Raw genomic sequence first — 21,372 nt, forward strand, 5'->3', positions numbered from 1 at the left:
AAGGGCGCTGGTTTTGGAGGCAGGCCAGCTGGGACCCAGATGCTGTGAGACTGAGGTGTTTCTTCACCCCAGCCTTACTTTCTTCCTGGGTAAAATGTGACACCACAAGTTTCCTCAGGGTCCCTGTGCATGCTCTGAGATCTCAGAAAACTCTCCCTCTCACTCCAGTACCACTGGCCATGTTATCTGTGGTTGGACCTCAGTTGGCCTTTTCAGGCTTCCCTGTGGGCCTTGTTCCTAAGGTTGCAGGCTCTTTGCTTCCTTTCCACAGGTCTTTACCTGTCTTCTTTCTGCCCTTTCAAATCTCCAATCCCATCCCATCCCAACACCCCAAGACCTCCCTCCCTTAATAAAGCTGCATAGCTCTATAGCCCTGTTCTCTTTCTTGCCCATAACTTCCCACACTTCCAGGGTCCAGGCTACCCCCTGACACTGTAACTGCAGAGGTCAGACTCAAGGGGCTGTGCAGACCTGGGGATTGGGACCAGGCTGGAGTCTGGTGGGGGGCTTGGAGGGGGGTCATCAGGCTGGCTTCAGAGGCTGTGAACTGGCCTATTGTGATCTCTTAGAGAGGCCACTGCGTCCTTGTCATCCTTACGTGGACTTAGGGGCCCTTGTATAGCATAGGCACCCATTTTCAAATATTCTGTAGGAACCTGAGGGCAAGAGGCATACGCGACTAATAGAAAGACTCCCTGTCTGGTTCTGCAGTCCTAGGTGGTGTCTCCAACTGATAAACCTCCAGAGTACTCCATTGTCTACATATGCTAGGGGCAAACCCGCTCACCACCTTGGATAGTTGAGACCTGAAGGGGCGTCTTATAAAACCTGTGAAAGGCTGTGGAGGGAGGATTTGGGGGAATCTCAGACAGAGTTTTACAGGGATACTTGCATCCTCCCCATTATTGACCCCTATCTCCCTGTCCTCAGGACCAGGGCACTGTTGGGGTAATTTTTAATGTGGGCACGGACGACATTACAATTGACGAGCCCAACGCCATTGTGAGCGACGGCAAATATCACGTGGTGCGCTTTACTCGAAGTGGTGGCAATGCCACCTTGCAGGTGGACAGCTGGCCAGTCAACGAGAGGTACCCGGCAGGTAGGTGACACAGGTCCACAGAGGAGGCACAGCTACAACAAGGTGGGACAGGGTGGGGCCTGGCAGCCTCGGATTTTGGAATGGTGTGGGGCGTGGCTAAGTGGAGAGGCTTCCAGCTGTGGGGGGGCGTGGCCATGGAAAAGACTGGATGGAACCCCTGTGAGGGCGTGGCTAAGGAAAAGTTGAGACCTTGATGAAGTGAGGGTATTATTTGGTGGGTGAGGTTGCAAAGCCAGAAGCCAGTTTGAGGATGGACAGAGAAGATGAAGAAGTGTAGAACTAGGGAGTATCCGAAACCATTGAGGAAAGGGTGAACTTAGCAAGGAGGGGGAAGGTGGATGTAGTGAGACCCATGCAAAAGCCTAGGAAAGATTTATAAGTTAAATGAACACATCTTGGCGGGAGGCTGAGAAATACAGAACAGCCAAAGACCCAAAGTCAAGGACTCATATTAGCCCCTGTAGATGCTGGAGAAAATAGCTTAGAGATGCAGAGAGACGGGATCCTAGTAAGAGACATGGTGGAAAGGAGAGAGAGAGAAAGAGAGAGAGAGAGAAAGAGAGAGGGAGAGGGAGAGGGAGAGGGAGAGAGAGAGAGAGAGAGAGAGAGAGAGAGAGAGAGAGAGAGAGAGAAGGACAAGACAAGTGTGCGAAGGAGGGTCAGACACCTTCAGTTGCCCTCACAAGCAGCATACAACGTGCCCGGACCTGAGCTTGGCCTGGGAACCCAGAGATGAGGACACAGAAGCCTAAGCTCCCAGGGCTACAGCTGTGGTGGTCAAGGGCAAATCAAGGTCTTGGGAACCCAGGGGAGGGAGAAGGATGAGGCTCTGGAAAAAAAAAAAAAAGGAAGCTCAGGAGGGAGCCTAGTGAGAGGAAGCCAGAGGAGGAGTGATGGAAGGTTCTGGAAATAGTCACAGAGACATCTGCAGAGATGGAGGCAGCTCCAGGATTGATGTACAGAGATGCGGAACCACTGACATAGACTCTGCTAGGGAGAGGAGAGGTGGACAGAGCTCTGCAAGAGGGAGACCAAGAGGGAGGGAGGGAGGGAGGGAGGGATAGAGAGACAGCACAGGGAGAAGGGCAGAGATCAGAGCTGCAGGTGCCTGGTGCTTGTCACAGCAGCAGGATGACCACCTGTGATCTCCATTGCACCTAGCCAGAGTGACAGAGCAAACCCTTGGGGCTCACTCACAATCATGGAGGCTTAAGCCCAAATGACTGCAGGCAACCCTTGAGATAAGAGCTTCCCACATTCTCCTAATAAACAGAGGCTGACGTACCTATAAGCCAGCCTGACACTCAGATCACCCTAGACACTCTGAAGGTCAGATAGAGCCACAAGAAAACAGCTCTGTGAGGGATGCTGGTCTACCCCAGAGCCCTGGGCATAAGGGGTCAGATATGCCAACTCTTCTATACAGGCCTGTCTATGCTCCCTTTATTCCTACCGATAAGCAGACCTGACAGCCCTGGGTACCAGAATTCCCTCTGTCTGGAGGTGGGGTGGGGCAGGTATGTTCTTTGTAGTAATGGGGACATTGGCCTGTGCTGCACAGGGTGTGAAGAGTTCTCCATTCCCAGTCAGGCCTTACGCTCAGACGTTCACTTCATCAGGCCAGAGGCAGGAGGAAGGCACGGTGTCTGCTGTCCTCCGCCAGGACCCCTGTATAGGTATAAGGAAAGTCTGTCTGGTATCCCTTGTCTGTAAATCTGGCTATTTTTAAATTTTGGGGTGGTGGGATAGGACAGGCTCTCTCTACATAGTTCTAGCTGTCCTAGAACTCATTATATAGATGAGGATGGCCTTGAACTCCCAGAGGTCCACTGCTCTGCCTCCCAAATGCTGGGATTAAGGGGGTGTGCCACCACACCCAGCTAAATCTGGGTATTGTGCACTGTGGAGGTGGCTCCTGAGTAATACCATTGGTTACTGCAGCAGTGCGAATGGACTTATTCCTGTCACTCTTTGTTTGCTTGTTTGTTTGAGATGGGGTCCTCACTCTGTAGCCCTGGCTGGCCTAGAACTTGCTATGTAGACTAGGCTGGCCTTGAACTCACAGATGCCCACTTGTGTGTGCCTTTAGAGTGCTACTGTTAAAGGTGTGCATCACCATACCTGGCCTCCCACCTGACTCTTAAAGAACACAGAGATACTGTCTATGGGTTCCCACTCAGTGGGACCTGATACTTAATCCTGGATCTCTACTGACAGATCATGTGACCTATGTCAAATCATCTAGCCTCTGAATCCATAGGGTAGGCAGAGTGTCATTGCCTCAAAGTGCTTAAGAAAGTGTCCTGCGAGTCCACATGAGCACAGGCCATTGTCCCACCAGCTATTCATAAGCAGGCATAGGCCTGCCCTAGTTTCTGGTGGCCATGTTTTCAAAGGAAATCATGTCCCTGTCTACTATGGTAGGTTAGGAGCACCCACGGTTTACAGAGAAACACCAAAAGACACTTTCTGCATAGATGTGCATGGACTCCTTTGTGACACACACACACACACACACACACACACACACACACACACACACACAGAGCCTCCTTTCTTGTCTCAGGGATTGGAGCTTGAGTGTGGAGAGAGCAGGTGGGTATCCAGATGGGAAGCCAAGGGTGGGGCTAAAACTGGGGAAGGAAAGCTCTCTGAAGGAGAAAGGCTGAGGAGCGGGCAGGGTCTGCAGATGAGGGAGAAGAGTGGGGCCAGGGTTGGGTTCTAAGGGTGGGGAGAGGTGCAGAAGCTGGCGTTGCACAGAGGGTCTGAGCGTATTGAAGTCTGAGACAGAGAAGGCAGGCAAGGCAAAGGCTAGGTCAGAGCCAGGATCAGAGGTGGGCCAAGGATGAGAGGGCCGTGGAGAAAGGGGTGAGGCCCTGGTGAGGATCAGTGGTTGTCAGGGACACCAGCAGTGAGGTCCTGGTTCTGTAGAGAAGGCCGCCTCATGGACTCATGAGTACTTAGCGACTGCATTTATGCACATGTGAATATAGGAGGAAGTATTTATGGAGGTGTTCTTGAAGGTTCATAGGAGGCATACACAGACTGACCCAGGCTCTGGGCAGGAGAACAAGAGTAGCAGAGAGTTTTAACACCTAGCTCCTCTCTCCCTATTTCCTGTGGGCACAGGGAGCCAGGACCAGGTCAGCAGGCAGAAGCAGCTCTGCAGTGAGGAGGTGTAGCATGAGGGGACAGAGACTGAGGTGGAAGGGTATGGTGGGCCAGGGCTGTGGAGGGAAGAGGGAAGCCACGAGAAAACAGCTGGGACTCGAGTCCAGAAGACATGGGAGTTGGCAATGACTTTGAGAAATGGTTTAAAGCTCTGTAACATGAGTGTGCCGGGCACCCCCTTAAATGCCGCATAAATCCCGCTTAACCCACCCCTCCCACTTCTAAACCACCCTCTAAACACAGTAACCAGCTGGACAGCCCCCTAACTTAAACCTGCTAAATGCCCCGCCCCCACCCTCCCACCCCGATTTGGGATGGTGAAGGAGGTGGGTCCCAGCCTCCACAGCTTGACTAGATACCCCTGGTTAACCTCTGACCTTCCAGCTGTGGGTTTTTTTTATTTTTATTTTTTCTTCTTTACACCCCCGTTGCCTTTTCTTGGTTTTCCCTCTCCTTTGGGTTATTCTCACCCCCAAGGGTGGGGCTGGCTCTGGATGGAGCCTAGGGAGAGGGCCCCTGAGAGAGGAGGGGCCCAGCATTCTGTCCCCACCTCCCTCCTTTCTGTTGAATGTGGCTGCTTGCTGGGGTCTCCTGAGAACTGCATAATTACTTTCTAAAGCCTGTGGACTGCGCTGCCTGAGAAACCTACTGTCTTTCTAAACTTTTCCAAGGAAACTTTGATAACGAGCGCCTGGCGATTGCTAGACAGAGAATCCCCTACCGGCTTGGTCGAGTAGTAGATGAGTGGCTGCTCGACAAAGGTAATTAACCAGAATTAATTAATTAATTAATTAACTAACTAACTAACTTTAAAAACACGATCTTAAAGGTGCAGAGCTCTCTCCCCCATATCCGGGCAGGATGCTCCCTTCTGCCCCCTGCGTTCAGTCTCTTTGCCTCTGGGAGGTGGCTGGGAATAGGGAAGAGAAAACCTGGTGTCTTCCTAGAGTGGTCCTCAGTGACTGAAGTGCCCTCAGCTTGTGCTGAGCTAAGACCTCTGCAGCAGGAGGGGAACACAGGCTAGAAGTTGGGGCTCTCTGGCCGAGTTCACCTCAGGGGTTTTTAGTAAAGGGCCACAGGACACCTGGAGGTGGGAAGCTTTGGGGAAGAAGGAAGGAAAGAAGGAAGAAAGGAAGAAAGAAAGGAAGAAAGGGAGGGAGGGAAGAAGAAAGGAAGGAAGGAAAGAAGGAAGGAGGGGAGGAAGGAAGGAAGGGCAGAGCCAGTGAAGAAGGTCTCAGAAGGGCTACCTGGGAGAGAAAGTAAGAGCTGGAGCCTCAGATCGTACTGAAAGATCCCAAAGGCCTTGCTTGCTATCAGGCACCCTAGAAGTAGTGCAGGGAAGAAGGGAAGGTGGCAGTCTCTTAGGGATTTGTAGAGGTCCTGCCTGCTGGACTGACGAGGAAGACAAAGCAGGTCGGGGGGGGGGCGGGCTTATGTGCAAGTGAGGTGGTACTGCTGTGTCAGAGGGAGAAGGGTCCTTGTCACCAGAAGTTGGGGGCCAAGGGCACAGCCGTGTCATTTCCATTGGAGGAGGGGCAAGCTCTGTACCTCTAAGGCTAAACTCTAGTGGGGAGCAGAAGCGCTAAAGCCCACGTAACCAGCTGATAACTGTGCATTAAATGTCCACGGGGCGTTCCCCGACTAAATCCCCCAATGTAACCTCCAGCCTCTGCACCCAGGGGCCTAAACACGCTGATAACCAGACATCATAAACCCACAGCAGGACAAAAAAGTTAAAGGGACTGTAACAGACATCGCTAAAACCTGCAGCCCCCAGCCACACTGGGCCGCTCTCTCCAGCGGGGTGAACTTTAACCCTTTGAGGCGTTCATGGCAGGCGGGGGCAGGGGCCACAGAGGCCATGGCTTCCTTTACCCACTCTCCCCTCCTAGAATCAGAGAGGCTGAGGGAGGAGCCTGGGCTGAGGCTGGGACGACTTGTGATACCCCCCCATACACACACACACACACACACACACACACACACACACACACACTTCCCAAGGTAGGTTGGGAGCGCTGTTCAGAGAAGATGATGATCTAGGGGCCAAGGAAGGGAAAAACTCCTTGCCGTCCACCGTGGCAGCCATACCTTCTCTTTCAGCTTGTATCTAGCCTTCTAGGAAACGGCAGGTTGAATTTCCCAAAGAGGAGGAACTCACTCTTGGTGTGGCCTTCGGCCAGTACTGACCCTGTGAGCCTAGCTCCCTCCTTGGTCTTTGCACAGCCCACTCTGTACACCATGGGAGGAGTAGGAATAGGCTAGTCTAGGGCAGGGCTGGGTGTTCCTGGAGCGAATGTTTTATTGTAAGTTGCTGGGATACAGTGGGTGCTCAATACATGTTTATGGCATGATTCCATTTTGTACTTCTAAAACATGCCTGGAGCAGCCATTCCAGGGGGCGCCGTAGTCAGGTGGGCTGGGAATGGATCAAGCTTCATCCCTCCTTTTAGAAGCCCACATGTGCATTAGTTTTGTAAAGGCTCTGAGAAGGCTTTACAGAAGGGGATCTGCTTAGTGGAGAACGCATCTGACCTTCCTCTCCTTGGTTTTTCTTATAATTTTTATGCAGCAGCTTTCCACCTTTGTGGGCTGGGCCAGGCCATAAATGAGAAAGCGCAGAAGGGACATCTTTACTTCAGCCAGAAGTAGGAGGGTCCTGGGGGAGGAGCCGTTGAGTAAGGAGCCCGGGGATACACATGAGTGACCCATCTTTGGCTGGTCAGGTGTTTGGGGGGGCGTCCTGGAGAGCCTGTGTTTCTAGAGAGGGTATGTGTCACAAGTTGGACTGTCTCAGCCCAGGTTTGGGGGGCAGGGCTTCCAGGATCTAACTCTAAACCAGATCTCTAACGAGGTACTAACCAGAAGCTAACAAGGGCTAAGCCAGGTGTTAAATGAAAGCAGCTAAGGTCCGTGGGAGAATGGGGCAAAATGATACTCCGTCTGCCCCCTCCCCAATAACATCAAAACCAAAGTTAAATCTAAACTTAAACATAATAAATGTCTTTTCTAAAAAACCGAACCAAAACCAACAAACTCAGAGGGTTAAACTGACCCCCAGGTCTACTAAAACCAAAGCAAGCAGCCAAGCCCCACACAGGGGTCATTCAGAGGTATCTAACACTGCCAAGTGCAGAGCCAGATTGGAGCTGGAGCAGTGACTTTTGGCTGTCAGTGAGCGAAGCAAGGTCCCTTTAACATTTTCCATATCTGGGCTTGCACGACCATGTTGGGGGAAGGGCTCAGCTCACTGGGGCCTGCTCCCAGGGCAGTGGCTGGGCCTCAGGGGCTGGGCCTCAGCAGGGCAGGAGAAGCTAAGCAGCCTGGCCGGCCATCATCCGGGTGCTAATGGGCGGGGCCAGCCTGGAGCAGACCCATACAGTCTGTCCCTTATCTTGCTGCTTACTCTGCTCACACTCACAAACTCCACCTTGGCCTGGCAGGGCCCCCTCCTGTCTCTGTCTGGCGCCACTGCCTACTGCTTCGGAGGACACCATGGCTTGAGGCTGGATATTGGGTGGGATGCTTGGGAAAATAGAGAAGGAAGATGGGGGTGGAATTGAAGGATAAGGACCAGGGGTGAATGCCCCGGAGTGGGATCAGTGCGGTATGGGTGTAGATGGAGAGGCATGTGCATGGTGGGGATAGGGGGTGACCAGGCTCCCTTTCCCAGCCCATGTGTGCCCTGGCGACCCTCTCCTGTGGGGGTCCCGCAAGGCTGGGCTAGGGGCCTCTGGTTAACAATGACTTTCCCTTGGTTGTCTGCCTCTTCCTCATTCCTTTCCCCACCCATGTGCTGGCTTCCTCCTGGCTTCCACACTCCTCTCCCTCTTCTTTCCACTCTCCATCCCTTCCTGGCTTCCCTGGACTGCCTGCCTCTCCTCTGTCTGCTCCCCTCACCCCATCCCCAACCCTCAGGACGCCAGCTGACCATCTTCAACAGCCAGGCTGCCATCAAGATAGGGGGCCGGGATCAGGGCCGCCCCTTCCAGGGCCAGGTGTCCGGCCTCTACTACAATGGGCTCAAGGTACTGGCGCTGGCCGCCGAGAGCGACCCCAATGTGCGGACCGAAGGCCACCTACGGCTAGTAGGGGAAGGGCCGTCCGTGCTGCTCAGTGCCGAGACCACTGCCACCACTCTGCTGGCCGACATGGCTACCACCATCATGGAGACCACCACTACCATGGCCACCACCACTACTCGCCGGGGCCGTTCCCCCACAATGAGGGACAGCACCACTCAGGTGAGACCCCTCCTGGGTCTGGGAAGGTCCAAGGGGTGTTGGGGTTAAGGTGGTTGGTTCTGGAGTTAGCAGTTTCTCACCTAGTGGTCACAGTGATGGTTTAGGACAGGGAGGCCTTCACATAGCGATCAAGGATATTAGTCATCGCTGTTTCTAGGAGGTGTAGAATTGTGGACTGTTAGCTAGAGAGGCCTGCCTACCCACCTTAGCCAGGAGAGGGGAAGTCTTGATGAAGACTGTGGGAGTAATGAAGAGGGTGACCGTGCCAGAGCTTAGTGGGCCAACTGGAGTTGAGTAGTGGCATCCCAGGCAGAGTGGTGTCATTGGAGTGGTGACATGCAGCCTCCAGGGGTGGGCAGCCCCTCTGAGAAGCTAGTAGAGGCCAGGGGCAGCTGGAGATGCTTTGGGTGGGACCCCTTTGCCTTCACAAAGCTGCTGCACGTGACTTTGAGCAAGCACCAAGTGCCACAGCTTGGCTGGCCTTGTCCTTGTGTGTTTTGAGTGGCTGTGTAGAGCCCTGTGCTTTAGCCTACACAAGATCATCTGCCAGCTCAGGAGCTCCCTGGATCTGGTGAGAGTCTAGTGAGGGCCACACATGGGAAGCAAAGCTCAGAGGAGCAGGCAGGCCTGGCGTCCTGGGTGGTCAAAACTGAGTATGGGACTGCCCAGTAGCTGGGTTCCCTAATTGTCACCAATGTTGCCGGGCAGTGGTGGCGCATGCCTTTAATCCCAGCACTTGGGAGTCAGAGGCCGGTGGATTTCTGAGTTCGAGGCCAGCCTGGTCTACAGAGTGAGTTCCAGGACAGCCAGGGCCATACAGAGAAACCCTGACTCGGATAAAAAAATTGTTCTTTGGTCACCAATGTCTGTGCTGAGTACTGGTTATGGAGAGCTTATACCTGCCAGTGACCTAGCTGGGCCACCTCAGCCAGCTGGGCCAGCTGGGCCAGGCTCAGTCATTTCAGGGACAGTGCTTCTGTCCCCTCCACACCCCATGTCACTGCCTTGGGTATTGAGCCTGCAGGCCCAGAGGAATCTTGGGGTGTCCATGGGGACATGTCTTTCCTCCACACCATTCTGTCTTTCACTTGCCTCAGGGTTGGGCTTGCTGTATTCCAGGCTCTTCTTTCTTGCAGGGTTCCTGGGGCTGGGCTGGCAGGGAGAGCAAGGCCAGATATAAGCCTTCCTGTCTGTCTTCAGTGCTTAGAAATCCAAGGGATTTGGATACCCAGGAGCCTTCCTTTATGGAGTGGGCAGCTCAGAGAGAAAGGCCTGGGCTCGCCTACGCTGACTACCTATGCCCTCCAAATCCTATCTAATCTTAGTAGAAGAGAATAGGCAGACCAGCCATGTGGTAAAGAGAGTGGACAGCTCCAGAGAGATCCTGGGTAGGGTGGAAGAGAGAGAGGGTCAAGGATGTGGAAGGGAAGAGGGGTCCATGACTTTGTCCTTGGGCAAGGGCTGTTGGGTTGAAGAGGAACTTAGGGAGCTGCGGGTTAGAACCCTCTCACCCTGGCATCCTTGGCTTCCACACTGGCTCTCTCCTAATCTGTTGCCTCCTAGTTCCCTTACTCCTTGGACTTTGGGTCTCCCTCCTTGGCTCTCTTTCCTAACCCCACTGAACTTCCCCTCCCCCTCAGGCTCAGTCATCTCAGGGATCCTCTTCTTTGCAATCAGTAGAGAAAATGCTGACAAAGTCGACTCCTGTTGTCATGGCAACCATAGTCCTAATTATTGTGCGGAGCCCGGTTCTCTCTGTGGAAGGGGGTTGGGAAAGATTGAGAAGTGATGGGGTGGGGAAGCTGGAGATGGGAAACCCTCCAGACCCTGTCCCCCTCTCTCTGTGTCTGAGCCTCTTCCATACCACCTGCCCCTGCCCCGGGCACTACGGACCTCTGGGAAACACCTCGAAGCCCAGGGTTGGCATCCCATCCTCTGGCTCCCTAGTATAATGGGCTCAGCACTTGTCTGATCTTTGGGATACCACAGGGTTGGCTCTGTTTATTATCCTTTAGCATGGGAAATTGGGAGGCCAAGTCACCCGACAAGTGGTGAGAGGTCGGGCTTGGTCTTGGCTGTTCCACACATACCTTTGGAAGCAGAAGTGGAATCTGTTCACCCAACGGAACCCTCTCTTTCCCTGCTTCTCTTTACCATCCCTCCCCCCCACCCCAGAACACAGATGACCTCCTGGTGGCCTCTGCTGAGTGTCCAAGTGATGATGAGGACCTGGAGGAGTGTGAGCCTAGTACTGGTGAGTGCCTTTCCCCCCTCCCCTGCCCCGGGCCCTGCGACGCTGCTGGGGAGGGGGGCGACTCTCTGCCACCTGGCCCCAGCCCAGGGTGTCCTGCAGGCTTTACTCTCTCCTGCAGTCCCTTTGTAACTTAGAAGACCCCAGGCCCCTCACATGCCCTCTGACAAGGCGCCTTTTGGTGTCCTTGGAGATAGTGAAGTCTTTAGCCTGGGCTCCTAGGGGAGGAGAGCCAAGAGGAACTGGGAGAAAAGAGGGAGACGTTGGCTATAGAAACACGAGGAACTGCAGCTCCCATGAGTCCTGAAATGGGAGGTGGGGAACTACAATTCCCATCAGGCCTCAGGTCCAGAACTACAACTCCCATCAGCCCTGCAGCCTGGCGCTCTCTTGGCCACTCATAGAGGTCTCTGTTGGCATTCCCGTGGCCTCCTATTCAGCTTCGGGGACTTATCTGGTGTTCTTGAAAGGGTCCCCAGGATGCCAGGTCAAGCAGGGCAGTTGCTACATGGGACCTCTATATCTGGCAGTGCACTAGTGGAGGTGCCCCTTAAGCCAGACATGCAGTCCCCTAGGGGAGATCCCAGCTTGAGAGCTGCTGCAGACGCTGTGGGAAAGGGCCTCCTGAGTGTTGGCAACACAGGGACTCTGCTTAATGTTGCCAGCTGGAGCCAAGGCTACAGCTACAGAGAGCAACTCGGGGAAGCTGGGGGTGAGCTTTGCATGCTGGCTGAGAGCATGAGAGTGGGGCGGCCTAGTGGTTGCTGCTCATCTGAGTAGGTTGGCAGTGGCTGACAGGAACAGCAGGAGGTGGTCACTGGGGGTTGACAGCAGGACTGGTAAAAGGACTGGATGTGGCTATTGGGAGCTCCCAGTAGGGAATGCAGGCCTAGGCTGCAGCCTGGGTGACATAGGAGCAGAGGGGCCCCCCACGTCTCTTGCTTGGCTTCCCAGGGGTGGCTTCTTATATTACCATGACATGGTGGCACCTGAGTTGTGGGTTTCAGCAAGGCTGGGGCAAGTGCATGCAGGGATGGAGATGGGCTGTGAATCCGATCTGAGGTCAGTGTCTGGAGGGCCTGGCAGCTCCGTGGGAGACATTTAAGTTGAGAGAGAGTGTGGGGAGATAGGTGGAACCTAGACAGTGGAGCCTTGGGGTCCTGGTCACCGACCAGCAGTGGAAGCCCCCCATCACCAGAGGCTGATGACCCTGGTCTCCATCCTCCCCAGTGGTTGGGAGCTGAATGGTGGTCCTGGGCCAAAGAGCATTTGTGGGAGGTTCCAGCTGCTAGGCAGGAAAGACCTCACTGTCCACAGCTCAGGGCCTGTGCTTCTGGGAACAGATGCTGTCCTCTGCAGGAGGCCCCTCTGCTGGGAGCCACCCTTCCATCTCTTTACCCTGCAGCCCAACTATTACTTTGGGAGACTCAGAGTCTGCCCACTGTACCTCTCCAGCACTGCCTAATCCATCCAAGCTAGGGGCAGTGTCTGGGAATACCCACAGGCTGACACAGCCTCCAACAGGGTCTACTCTAAATGGCTGCAAGCGATGACCTGTGAGATCTCTGAGATGGGACCATGCTATGGGGGAGGGTGCAGCCTCACTTCTCATTCTGGGACACAAACTCCATGCTGATAGATTTCTGCTCTCCCTCAACTCTGAGGAGCCAGAGCACACAACACAGATATCACACACACACACACACACACACACACACACGCACACACACAAGTACACGTACACTCACATAACACAGATATCATGCACATGTACACTCACACACACACACAACACAGATGTCACATACTATCACACACACACACACATGTGCATGCACACAGACACCAGGCTGTCCTAAGGCCATATTGGGAGGGTTGAGGGTCCCAGATAAGACTCAGTCTAGAAGCACAGGCATCCTACAGTGTGCTCTCTGGTATCTTGAGCCATTTCAGGCTTTGTTAGAGTAGGAGGGTAAGGTAGACCTGAAGTGGATGGGTCAGCTGCCCCCGGGTCAGGGCTCACTGAGCATTGTGCAATTCTTCTGTAGAAAAGAGCCACCATTTGAGGGGAAGACAGAGGTGGAGGAAGGTCAGAGGCTGGGGTCTGGCCCAGCTTTGAACATAAACCCTGGAGGTAGGGCAGAGTGGACCTTGGAGTGCCCAGTGCTCACCTACATCACTCAGTCCACTGCTCTGAAGTGTCTACTGTCCCCATCTTCCCATGGGAAGTCAGGCTGGCCTGGACCATGTTCCTTATCCCTCTCATCCTCTGGAGTCCATTTTGAGGCCCCAAGATAAGGAAGCATATTCTAGCAGAGCATCAGACTCCTGGCTAGTGACAGGCTGCTCAGAGCCTGACCCTAGGTTGTCTACCCTCCGTATGTGTGAGGAATCATCCCTGTTTGTCCTACTCACCTCCCCATCATCCCTTCCACAGACTCCAGGCCCTGTCCTCCTCCTTGTTCAGTGAGCCTGTCATCTAGCACATTATTTTCCTGGAGGCTGGAGGTCCAGTCACACAGAATATTATTAGACTTCTCCCTAGTGGGAGTGCCTCTAAGGGACAAACACCTACAGTTGATAATGTGACACACCACCCCTGCTAGCCCAGCTGTCCTGGCCCACACATTGTATTTCCAGTCCAGCCTTCGTAGGACTGTGGACTTTGCACCCCTGAGATACATAGGAAGAACGCAAAAATGTATATCCACAGGGGCACACTTGTACACGTAAGCATACAGATTTACATACTACCCAGAAGCTCACATATTCACACACATACATGCACACACATACATGCATGTGCACACATGCGCACACACACACGTACACACACTCAAACCTATAAGAGTGCATGCAACTTTTACACTCAGATCAACAGGCACACAAATGCTTAGACCCAAAGAGTCACATGTGTGCCCAGATACCCTGAAACCAATCTATGATACACTCTGAGGAAATCCAGAGAAACACAAGGGGGTACAGTGAACACAGTCCTATGAAACATGCCATGTCCCAGAGTCACCAAGTATCTCGTGTGTACGCCTAGAGCCTCCAGAACACCTAGAGATGCTCAGACTCACAACTGCTTACCTGCTTAGCCCTCAGAGAGTCACACCTGTACCCATCATGCTCAGCTGCACAAAGGCTCCCACGTTCAGTGCTGTGAGCCTTGAACCCACTCAGGTCCCTACATATGCTCAGGGCTACGTGGAAGTGCATAACTTAAGCCCACAGAAGCAACTCCCACATGCTCGCTTGCATCTGTTGATGTATACAGACACACTCTGAGCCAGAAAACCTCATACATCATGTCCTCTGGGCAAGCACTGTGTATTCAGATCTTTCTGTATATGCTCATTTATGCTCAAGACTCACAGAGACACATGCCTTGTGACATGTCCTTGGACTCAGGGTGACACATCTGTGCTCAGTTCACAAAGTCACACATCTGTGTACTGAGCCCCCTGTGTAACACTTGCTCACTTGTACAGACCACAGTCCCACATATACATTCAGATTACCAGATGGGTACATGTGTCCTAGCTACAGACACACCATTTGTTCAGGCATGCGCTCAATTCACTCACACTCATGGAAGCATGCATATACACATATCCATAGACATGCCCCTCGAGTCTGTACACACAGGATTTATACATTTGTCCATGGATACTCCCCAAGACACGCATGCCCATCTGTGGAGACATGTACTCATGAGCCCACATGTTTGTCCCCTCAGAAGGGGTCTCTACACTGAGGTGTAAGTATGTACTAAGACTGAAGGAACATGGGCACATGCTGTCCAAGTGTGGTGTAAGTGCTCAGATCCCAGAAGTCTATGTGTATGTACACATTGGTTCAGCGATCTGCACCCTCTCCACACTGTCCTCCTGAGAGGGGACCCTGAGAAGCACACTCATACATGTACATTCATACTTATACACATTTATCCTTAGATCCTGTGAAGCACACGTTCACGGACACACTTGGTTTCACAGGTGTGTACTCCACAGGGACACACATGTTGTTGATCCACACAGAAGTATATCCACATTCATTTAGACCCCCAGAGAGGTGCACATGAACACAAACACACACACACACACACACACTCACAGGCCTATAATGGCCCACACAAAGGCTCACAAACACAGCTGTAACTGTGTGATCTGTGGTACCCCTGCAGTGTCACATAAAAGGGCATGTACTTATCTTTACACTTGTAGGTCATGTGTGTATTCAGACCCAGTCCAGGATAGTGTCTGCTATGTGTTCACTCTCAGGGGTATGTACATAGCTATCAAACCCACAGGGCATACCAACATTCTCAGGGTCACCCAGTTTTGTAGACACACACACACACACACACACACACACACACACATGTCCTTAGGGGTGTGTGCCTAGGAGCATGCAAACAAGCCTTCCTGTGCATACAGGTTCATGTGTGCCCAGATGAACATCAGCATCCTACATTTACCCTACATACAGCCCTCTTCAGTGTCACCCACCCATAAACGAGTCCCTCAGAGGCATACGCAGGCTTCATTCCACTGGCACACACATTTGATCAGATGCACAGAAGCATGTGTGCAGATTCCTAGGAACTCCCAGAGTGACTGTACTTGCTATAATGACACTGTGCTTCTGTGGTTTAACAGAGACCTGAGTTACAATGCTTCCTAAGTTACATTCCTGGGAGCCTCCTAGGAATGACTCAGAGCCTGGTCTCTTTCTATCCCGTGGCTGTGTGATCTTTAACTCATGACTTTCTCAAGGTGCAAGAATGAGCAAGGGTTCAGGAGTGGGTGGTTTCCACAGGCTGGCCCCAGACAAGAGGTTTCCACAGGCTGGCCTCAGCCAAGCTCTTCTAGCCCACATGCATTCCAAACCCGGAGCTCAATCTTGGCACCACACTGAGCCTCTGAGATGTCCATGAACCACCACTTCCTAGGCAGAGGTGCAGGCAGATTTGGGGGCCAGCTAGAGAATGTTTTGCTTGGGTGAGCCTAGGACATCCAGCCACCAAAGATCTATCTCATTTTACCTTCTGTCCGAGAATGTCCCCTGCTGCCACTCCAAGGATGGCAAACATCTCATCTCAGGAGGTTGTTAATTTCAAAGTAGTAGACAGTAGCTTATTCCGATCCACCCAGACGCGCTGCTTCTGGTCTTCAGACTATGAACTGAAAGATAATTCATCTTACTGCTTCCAACACACCCTAGAGTAGAGCACTTCCGTAGGAGTAGCCCCTACGATGAAGCTTGTCACAAAGGAAGGGGTTGGGTGTAGTGGTAAGCACCATGGAGTAGAGGGGTTGCAACAGGGTTGCAAGTTCAAGATCAACCTGGAGTCTATAGCAAGACCTGTATACTCCCATCCCCCACAAAAGAGCTGAGGGTAGGGAAAGCTGGGCAACAAGACACATGCCTGAGCATGGAGGAGGAAATCCAGTGAGGGGGTGGGCTTAGCTCCCGCAGTGGTGCAGGCTCAGCTCCCGCAGTGGTGCAGGCTCAGCTCCTGCAGTGGTGCAGGCTCAGCTCCTGCAGTGGTGCAGGCTCAGCTCCTGCAGTGGTTTGGGCTTAGCTCCCGCAGTGGTGCGGGCTCAGCTCCTGTAGTGGTGCGGACGGATGGACGGACTCTCCAGTAAGTCCTGTTTCTGTCTCTGGGAAGGCTTTAGGCTGCTGTTCTGCTGGGCAGAATGTCCCATCCTTATCCTCCATGGCCCTTTCAGAAGTGAGTTTTGGGAGAAATGTTCTTGACTGTGAGTAAGTGCAGACATCCCACACCGGCTTGCCCACCTCTGGCTTCCAGGCTCAGTCACAGCAGCTGTACAGCAGGCCCCTCCTCAGCCCCAGCCTTCATTCCCATGGCTTCCCCCCAACCCCCGTTCCTCTGCCCCTGTCCTCTTCACAGAGCTATGACTGTCTTGAGGACACTTTAAATGGTAGGTGGGAAAATCACTCCTAAATCTGACCCTTGGCAGAAAAAGACCCTCACTCAGTTGAGAAAGTCTGTCATTGACCCTTGTGCACTTTCAGCCTTTACCCCTGTGTGGCGTCTGAGAGCAGTGGCTCTTCTGACCCCCCCCCCCCCCCCCCCCCCCGCAGGAATCACACCTTCCCCCTCACCTCCCTGCCTGCAAGACAGCCAACCCTAGTTTAAGTTTAGGTTGTAACAAGTTGCTAAAAGCAGAAAGTAAGAGCTGGCAGTCCTGGGCCCTGTCCCCACACTTTCCCTCGGCACCTCTGCCTGAGCAGGTTGGCACAAGCACTGTTTGTACCAAATGTTTCCACCTCCCATCCTTTTCCCGGATTGTCACTTGAATGCTCTGGCATTTTGTTATCATGACATCCATCGTAGGGGCCAAAGCCTGTATAAGATAACACTCATCTCTGTAACAGATAAGCCCTGAAACTTAGTGGTTAAGGCAAGAGAACTTTCTCACTCAGAGGGATGCTTCCTGGGCTCTGCCCAGAGGGCATGCTAGTGATCCACCCTCCTTCCATCTGTGGCACCTCCATTTTTTAACACAGCATGTCCAAGGTCACTGTTGGAGAAGAGTGTGGAGGATGGAGCACCACAGGCTGTTAGGGACAAAGAACCAGACAGGGCCTAACACTTAACAATTGAGCCCTACTCAGTTGCTAGGGATGCTGAGAAATGTAGCTTAGATGTCAAGGTTCAGAAGGAATATATTTATTTTATGGAGTAGTACACGGCTTATGCTCAGAGCCAAGGTATTTAGCTTGCATACTCTGAAGGGCACATCCACACAACATGGACACAAAGGACATGCCTTGAGACTCATGGGCAGCAAACATGAGACACCCATTCGTATGTACACATCTGTTCACACTCACTGACAACATACACACGGGCATCTCAGATCCATGAAGGCTAGTGTGCTTAGGAATTTATGCTCATGGATATAGAAACACAAACCTTCATAGGGCATCTGCATCTGAGTGTGTGTGCTCATAAACATGTGCACACATCCTCCTATTGAGTAGCTCACTGTCTCTGACCATGAAACCACTCTGGCCTCCGCCCTTGGCAAGCTGGTGTTACAGGTGCAGAGGGATACCATCCTTCAGGCTACACTGCCCACAGTGGCATACTTCTCTGCTCCAACAGGTGAGTAGGGATGGAACAGCTGGAGTTCTGTTTGCTTAGCAGCGCGTCCTGGGCCCCGAGTTGGGCTGCTTTTATCAGTACTGTAGGCATGTGGCTTGGTAAGTCATGACCTACAGGGCTGTTTTCAAGTAGAAGAGCTGCCTTTCCCCCTAATCCACTGAAATGCTAACATTCTTGCCCCTCCCAGCTTGGGTAGGGCCCTTAGCACTGGTAGATGGGCTCTATGCCAGCAGGTGGCTTAGCCTGGGTCACCCAGACCCTCAATTTCAGACTCTGCTGTCGGGTAGACATGTTCTGACTGGATAGAAGTTAGGGTTCATAGGTAGACTTTTTGTTTTAGACAGAGTCAGACACTGTAGCCCAAGCTGTGTCAAACTCATGGATTCGTGGTGACGCCCCTGCCTCAGCCCCTTGAGGAATGGAATTGACAGGTATGAGCCACTGCAGAGAGCTTCCTAGATAGGTTTCTAATCAAGGCTCCTGTGCCTTGAAGGTTGAAAGGGCCCAGCCTCCTTTGTGTGTGCCCTCAAGAGGGAAGAGCTAAGATGACAGATCTGCTTGGGAATGGCTGGTGGCGTCCAATCAGAATGGAATTCTCTAGCGAGTGGACCCAATGTACATTGAAGTATTCCATTTCCTTAGGCTAGGAAGAGCAGAGGGCGAGTGGGCTGTGGCTCTGAGAGCCATGCACATGTATTTTGCAACTCCTGCAGCTGTCCGATGTTCAAGAGGGGCTGAAGGGGCTGCCTGGGGCCCTTATCGGAGTCTGATGGTTTCAGGGACCAGTCTCCCATTTGTCTCCCAGTGATGCAGAGCTGATCACAGGACCCCCCCCCCCACATCATGAGTCATCTTGAGTGTTCCCCCTACTCAAAAGCCTAGTGGGAGGGCCAGCAGTGGGACCATCCCAGCCAGAAGCTTCTGGGGCACCCTTCCTTGCTCAGGCCCTGCGGACACCTTCCCAGTAGAGTTTTCTAGATCCTTCCTGGTCCAGTGCCTCAGGGAAGCTCATACATTGATGACTCCAGTGCTCCGTAGTCCAGGCCAGGGTGGTGCAGGGAAGCCATGTGAGATTCTCCACGGTCTATCACTTTGGGAGAGGTTTGTGTAGGGGTATCGGGCACACAGAGGAAGTAGTATCAGAGAAAGATATTGCTATGCAAAGAGCACATTGGTGGACTCATGGGAAACATGGCTGCTGACCATGGATAGAGACAAGCTGGGAGAGTCTCCCAGGAGATGAGGACTGCAGGAAACCGGCTGAGATCTGAAAAGGGAGCCAGGGTGGGTTGTGGGGCCAGGAGGACGGTGATCTAGAACACCCAAGTGTCCCAAGGACTAGTGCAAATGGTTGTGGAAGCTGCAGGGCAGGGCAGGATATATGTGGTCCAGGCCTGAGTCCACCATCTGCCCTCACCCAGCTGGAGGCAACAGGTTGGTAAAGAGCCAAGATCTGTGCCCTGGTCATTCTGATGAGCTATACTAGTGATACTTCGCTGTGTCCCTAGTGATGACCCGCTGGTTGGAGATCACAAGTCAGGTAACGGACCCTGGAGTTCCCGAGAGCACTGGGATGTCTAAGATGCAAAAGGTGGCAGGGCTTTTAGGGGGTAGAAGGCAGGCCTGAGGCTATGGAGGAAAGACTGCCAGGCATAGCCCTCAGCCGTGCCTGTTGCCCAAGAAGGTGGGGTAAGGCTGTGTAAACTCAGCCTGTATAAGATGCTCTGTGCTTCCCCACGGACCTGGCCCACCTCAGAGGTATGCTAGGGGACTTGCCTGTTCACTTCCCTTTGAAGAGCTCCATGCCAGGCCTGCTGCTGGCTGCTAGTAAGAGTGACAGATGGGACTCAGGCCTGTGGCCCTTCCCTGGCAGTGAGTCAAACTTGGGCCTCCAAGAGTAGGAAGATGGTGTCAGAGGCACCAGAAGTAGAGGGCATCTTCTGGGGTCAGTCTGGAAAATGAGGGACTGGCTGGATTCTGAGCATGTGTGAGCTATCCACAGGGAGGGAGCCTGTTTGGAAGAGAGGGCAAAGGTCAGGAGACAAGAGGTAGTGTGGATGGGCAGAAAGGACCTAGAGGGGCTCAGCATTCCTGCGGGGAGGAGCTCCTGTTATGATTGGCCCCATGCTGTCGCTACTGAAAGGGCCACAAGCCTTCCTGTACGCAGTTTGCCCCTGTGCAGGGGTGAGGACATTGGGAATGGGAGGAACATGGCAATGGGAAAATGAGAGCCCATCAGGCCAGGCTTTGGTCTGTCTGATGACAGGCACTTTAGGGAAGGATGTGTCCCTAGCATGGGGCTGACACGTCTCTGGGTCTCCAGTGGTGGCCAGCTGATTGCAAATCATAAACCCGGTTAGGGTAATGACCCTGGAGTTCCCAGTAGTGGCTCAGTCTGTGATGGAAAAGGTGGAAGGCAGAGCTGGCAGAGGATAGGACAGGCCAGGCCAGTGGACAGGAATGAAGCGTTGCCAGGCTTAGCGGGGCCCGAAGCTCACTCCCTTGGTTTATATTTCTTGGTTATTTGAGACAGAGTCTCACATACCCTAGGCCGGCCAGAACTTGCTATGTAGTTGAAGATGACCTTGAACTGATCTTCCTGCCTCCACCTCCTGAGTGCTGGAATCACAAGCATGACCTGTTGGTGCTGGTGTCACAAGTGCCACCATGCATGACAATATTCTAGATTTATAGAGGAGGGCTGGGGCCCAATGGGGGCAGGACATGTCTGCAGTCACACAGGAATTCAGTCGATACACATGTAGCCTCCAGGTTGGATTCTCAGGTGAGCAGCCTTGCCAGCCTCCTAGAGGCAGGAGGGAGATGGCCAGGCTTCCCTGACCCCTTTCCTGGCTTCTGGGAGCCACAGAAGGAACTGGCCACCTCACTTGGAAGTTCTGCCCTCTCTAGGCCCCAATATCCTCATCCACTAGAAGCTGGGGTTGAGGGTTGGGATCTATTAGTGGGAGAACCAGAGTGCTTTGCCTGGGCATCCACGAAGTCCTGGCTTCCATCAGTGGAACTGAATATCCGCTCTTGGGTCAGCATTTCATATGGCTAAGTCTGTGGAGGGCTAGGAACTCTTGGCCTCTAAACTTTGTGGTGTAAGGGAACCTGATGGGAAGTACGCTTGAGAAGCTTGGCAATGTTTCTTCTTCAGCCGCAAGGTTTTGCTGTGGCCTCCGTGAGATGGATGAAGCTGCTGGAGGAAAGGTTCAAAGAGGTGTATGAGACGTTAAGCCAACAAGAAGGCTGGGGTAGGCAGAGCAGAGAAGGCTCTGGATGTGAGACTTGACCTGGCTGCTGGATCTGCTAATGGAAGCCCTGGGAGGGGTGGAAGACTGTGGGTGCAGACACCAAGTGATGTGCTCAGGTAGGGATTGGGCGTAGGCTGAGCTGGAGGGAGATCTATACAGGAAACCTTCAACTCCATGGCCAAAAGGACCAGAGGCAACCTCCAAAG

At 53.0% G+C, this 21,372-nt stretch overlaps 1 protein-coding gene across 21 annotated transcripts in view; it reads left to right on the forward strand.

The window, feature by feature from the left end:
- Nrxn2 (neurexin 2) overlaps positions 1–21,372 on the forward strand; it is a 115,424-nt gene that overhangs the window by 90,114 nt on the left and 3,938 nt on the right. For 16 of the 21 annotated variants that reach the window (XM_031389441.1, XM_031389455.1, XM_031389443.1 and 13 more), the window contains 4 exons: positions 931–1,102; positions 4,945–5,034; positions 8,192–8,517; positions 10,693–10,771. In XM_031389441.1, coding sequence (XP_031245301.1) covers positions 931–1,102; positions 4,945–5,034; positions 8,192–8,517; positions 10,693–10,771 — 667 coding nt within the window. The remainder of the gene's footprint in view (positions 1–930; positions 1,103–4,944; positions 5,035–8,191; positions 8,518–10,692; positions 10,772–21,372) is intronic. The other 5 variants (XM_031389451.1, XM_031389452.1, XM_031389461.1 and 2 more) reach the window with 1 other exon arrangement.

Source organism: Mastomys coucha, unplaced genomic scaffold, assembly GCF_008632895.1.
Source record: "Mastomys coucha isolate ucsf_1 unplaced genomic scaffold, UCSF_Mcou_1 pScaffold21, whole genome shotgun sequence".
NCBI lineage: Eukaryota > Metazoa > Chordata > Mammalia > Rodentia > Muridae > Mastomys > Mastomys coucha.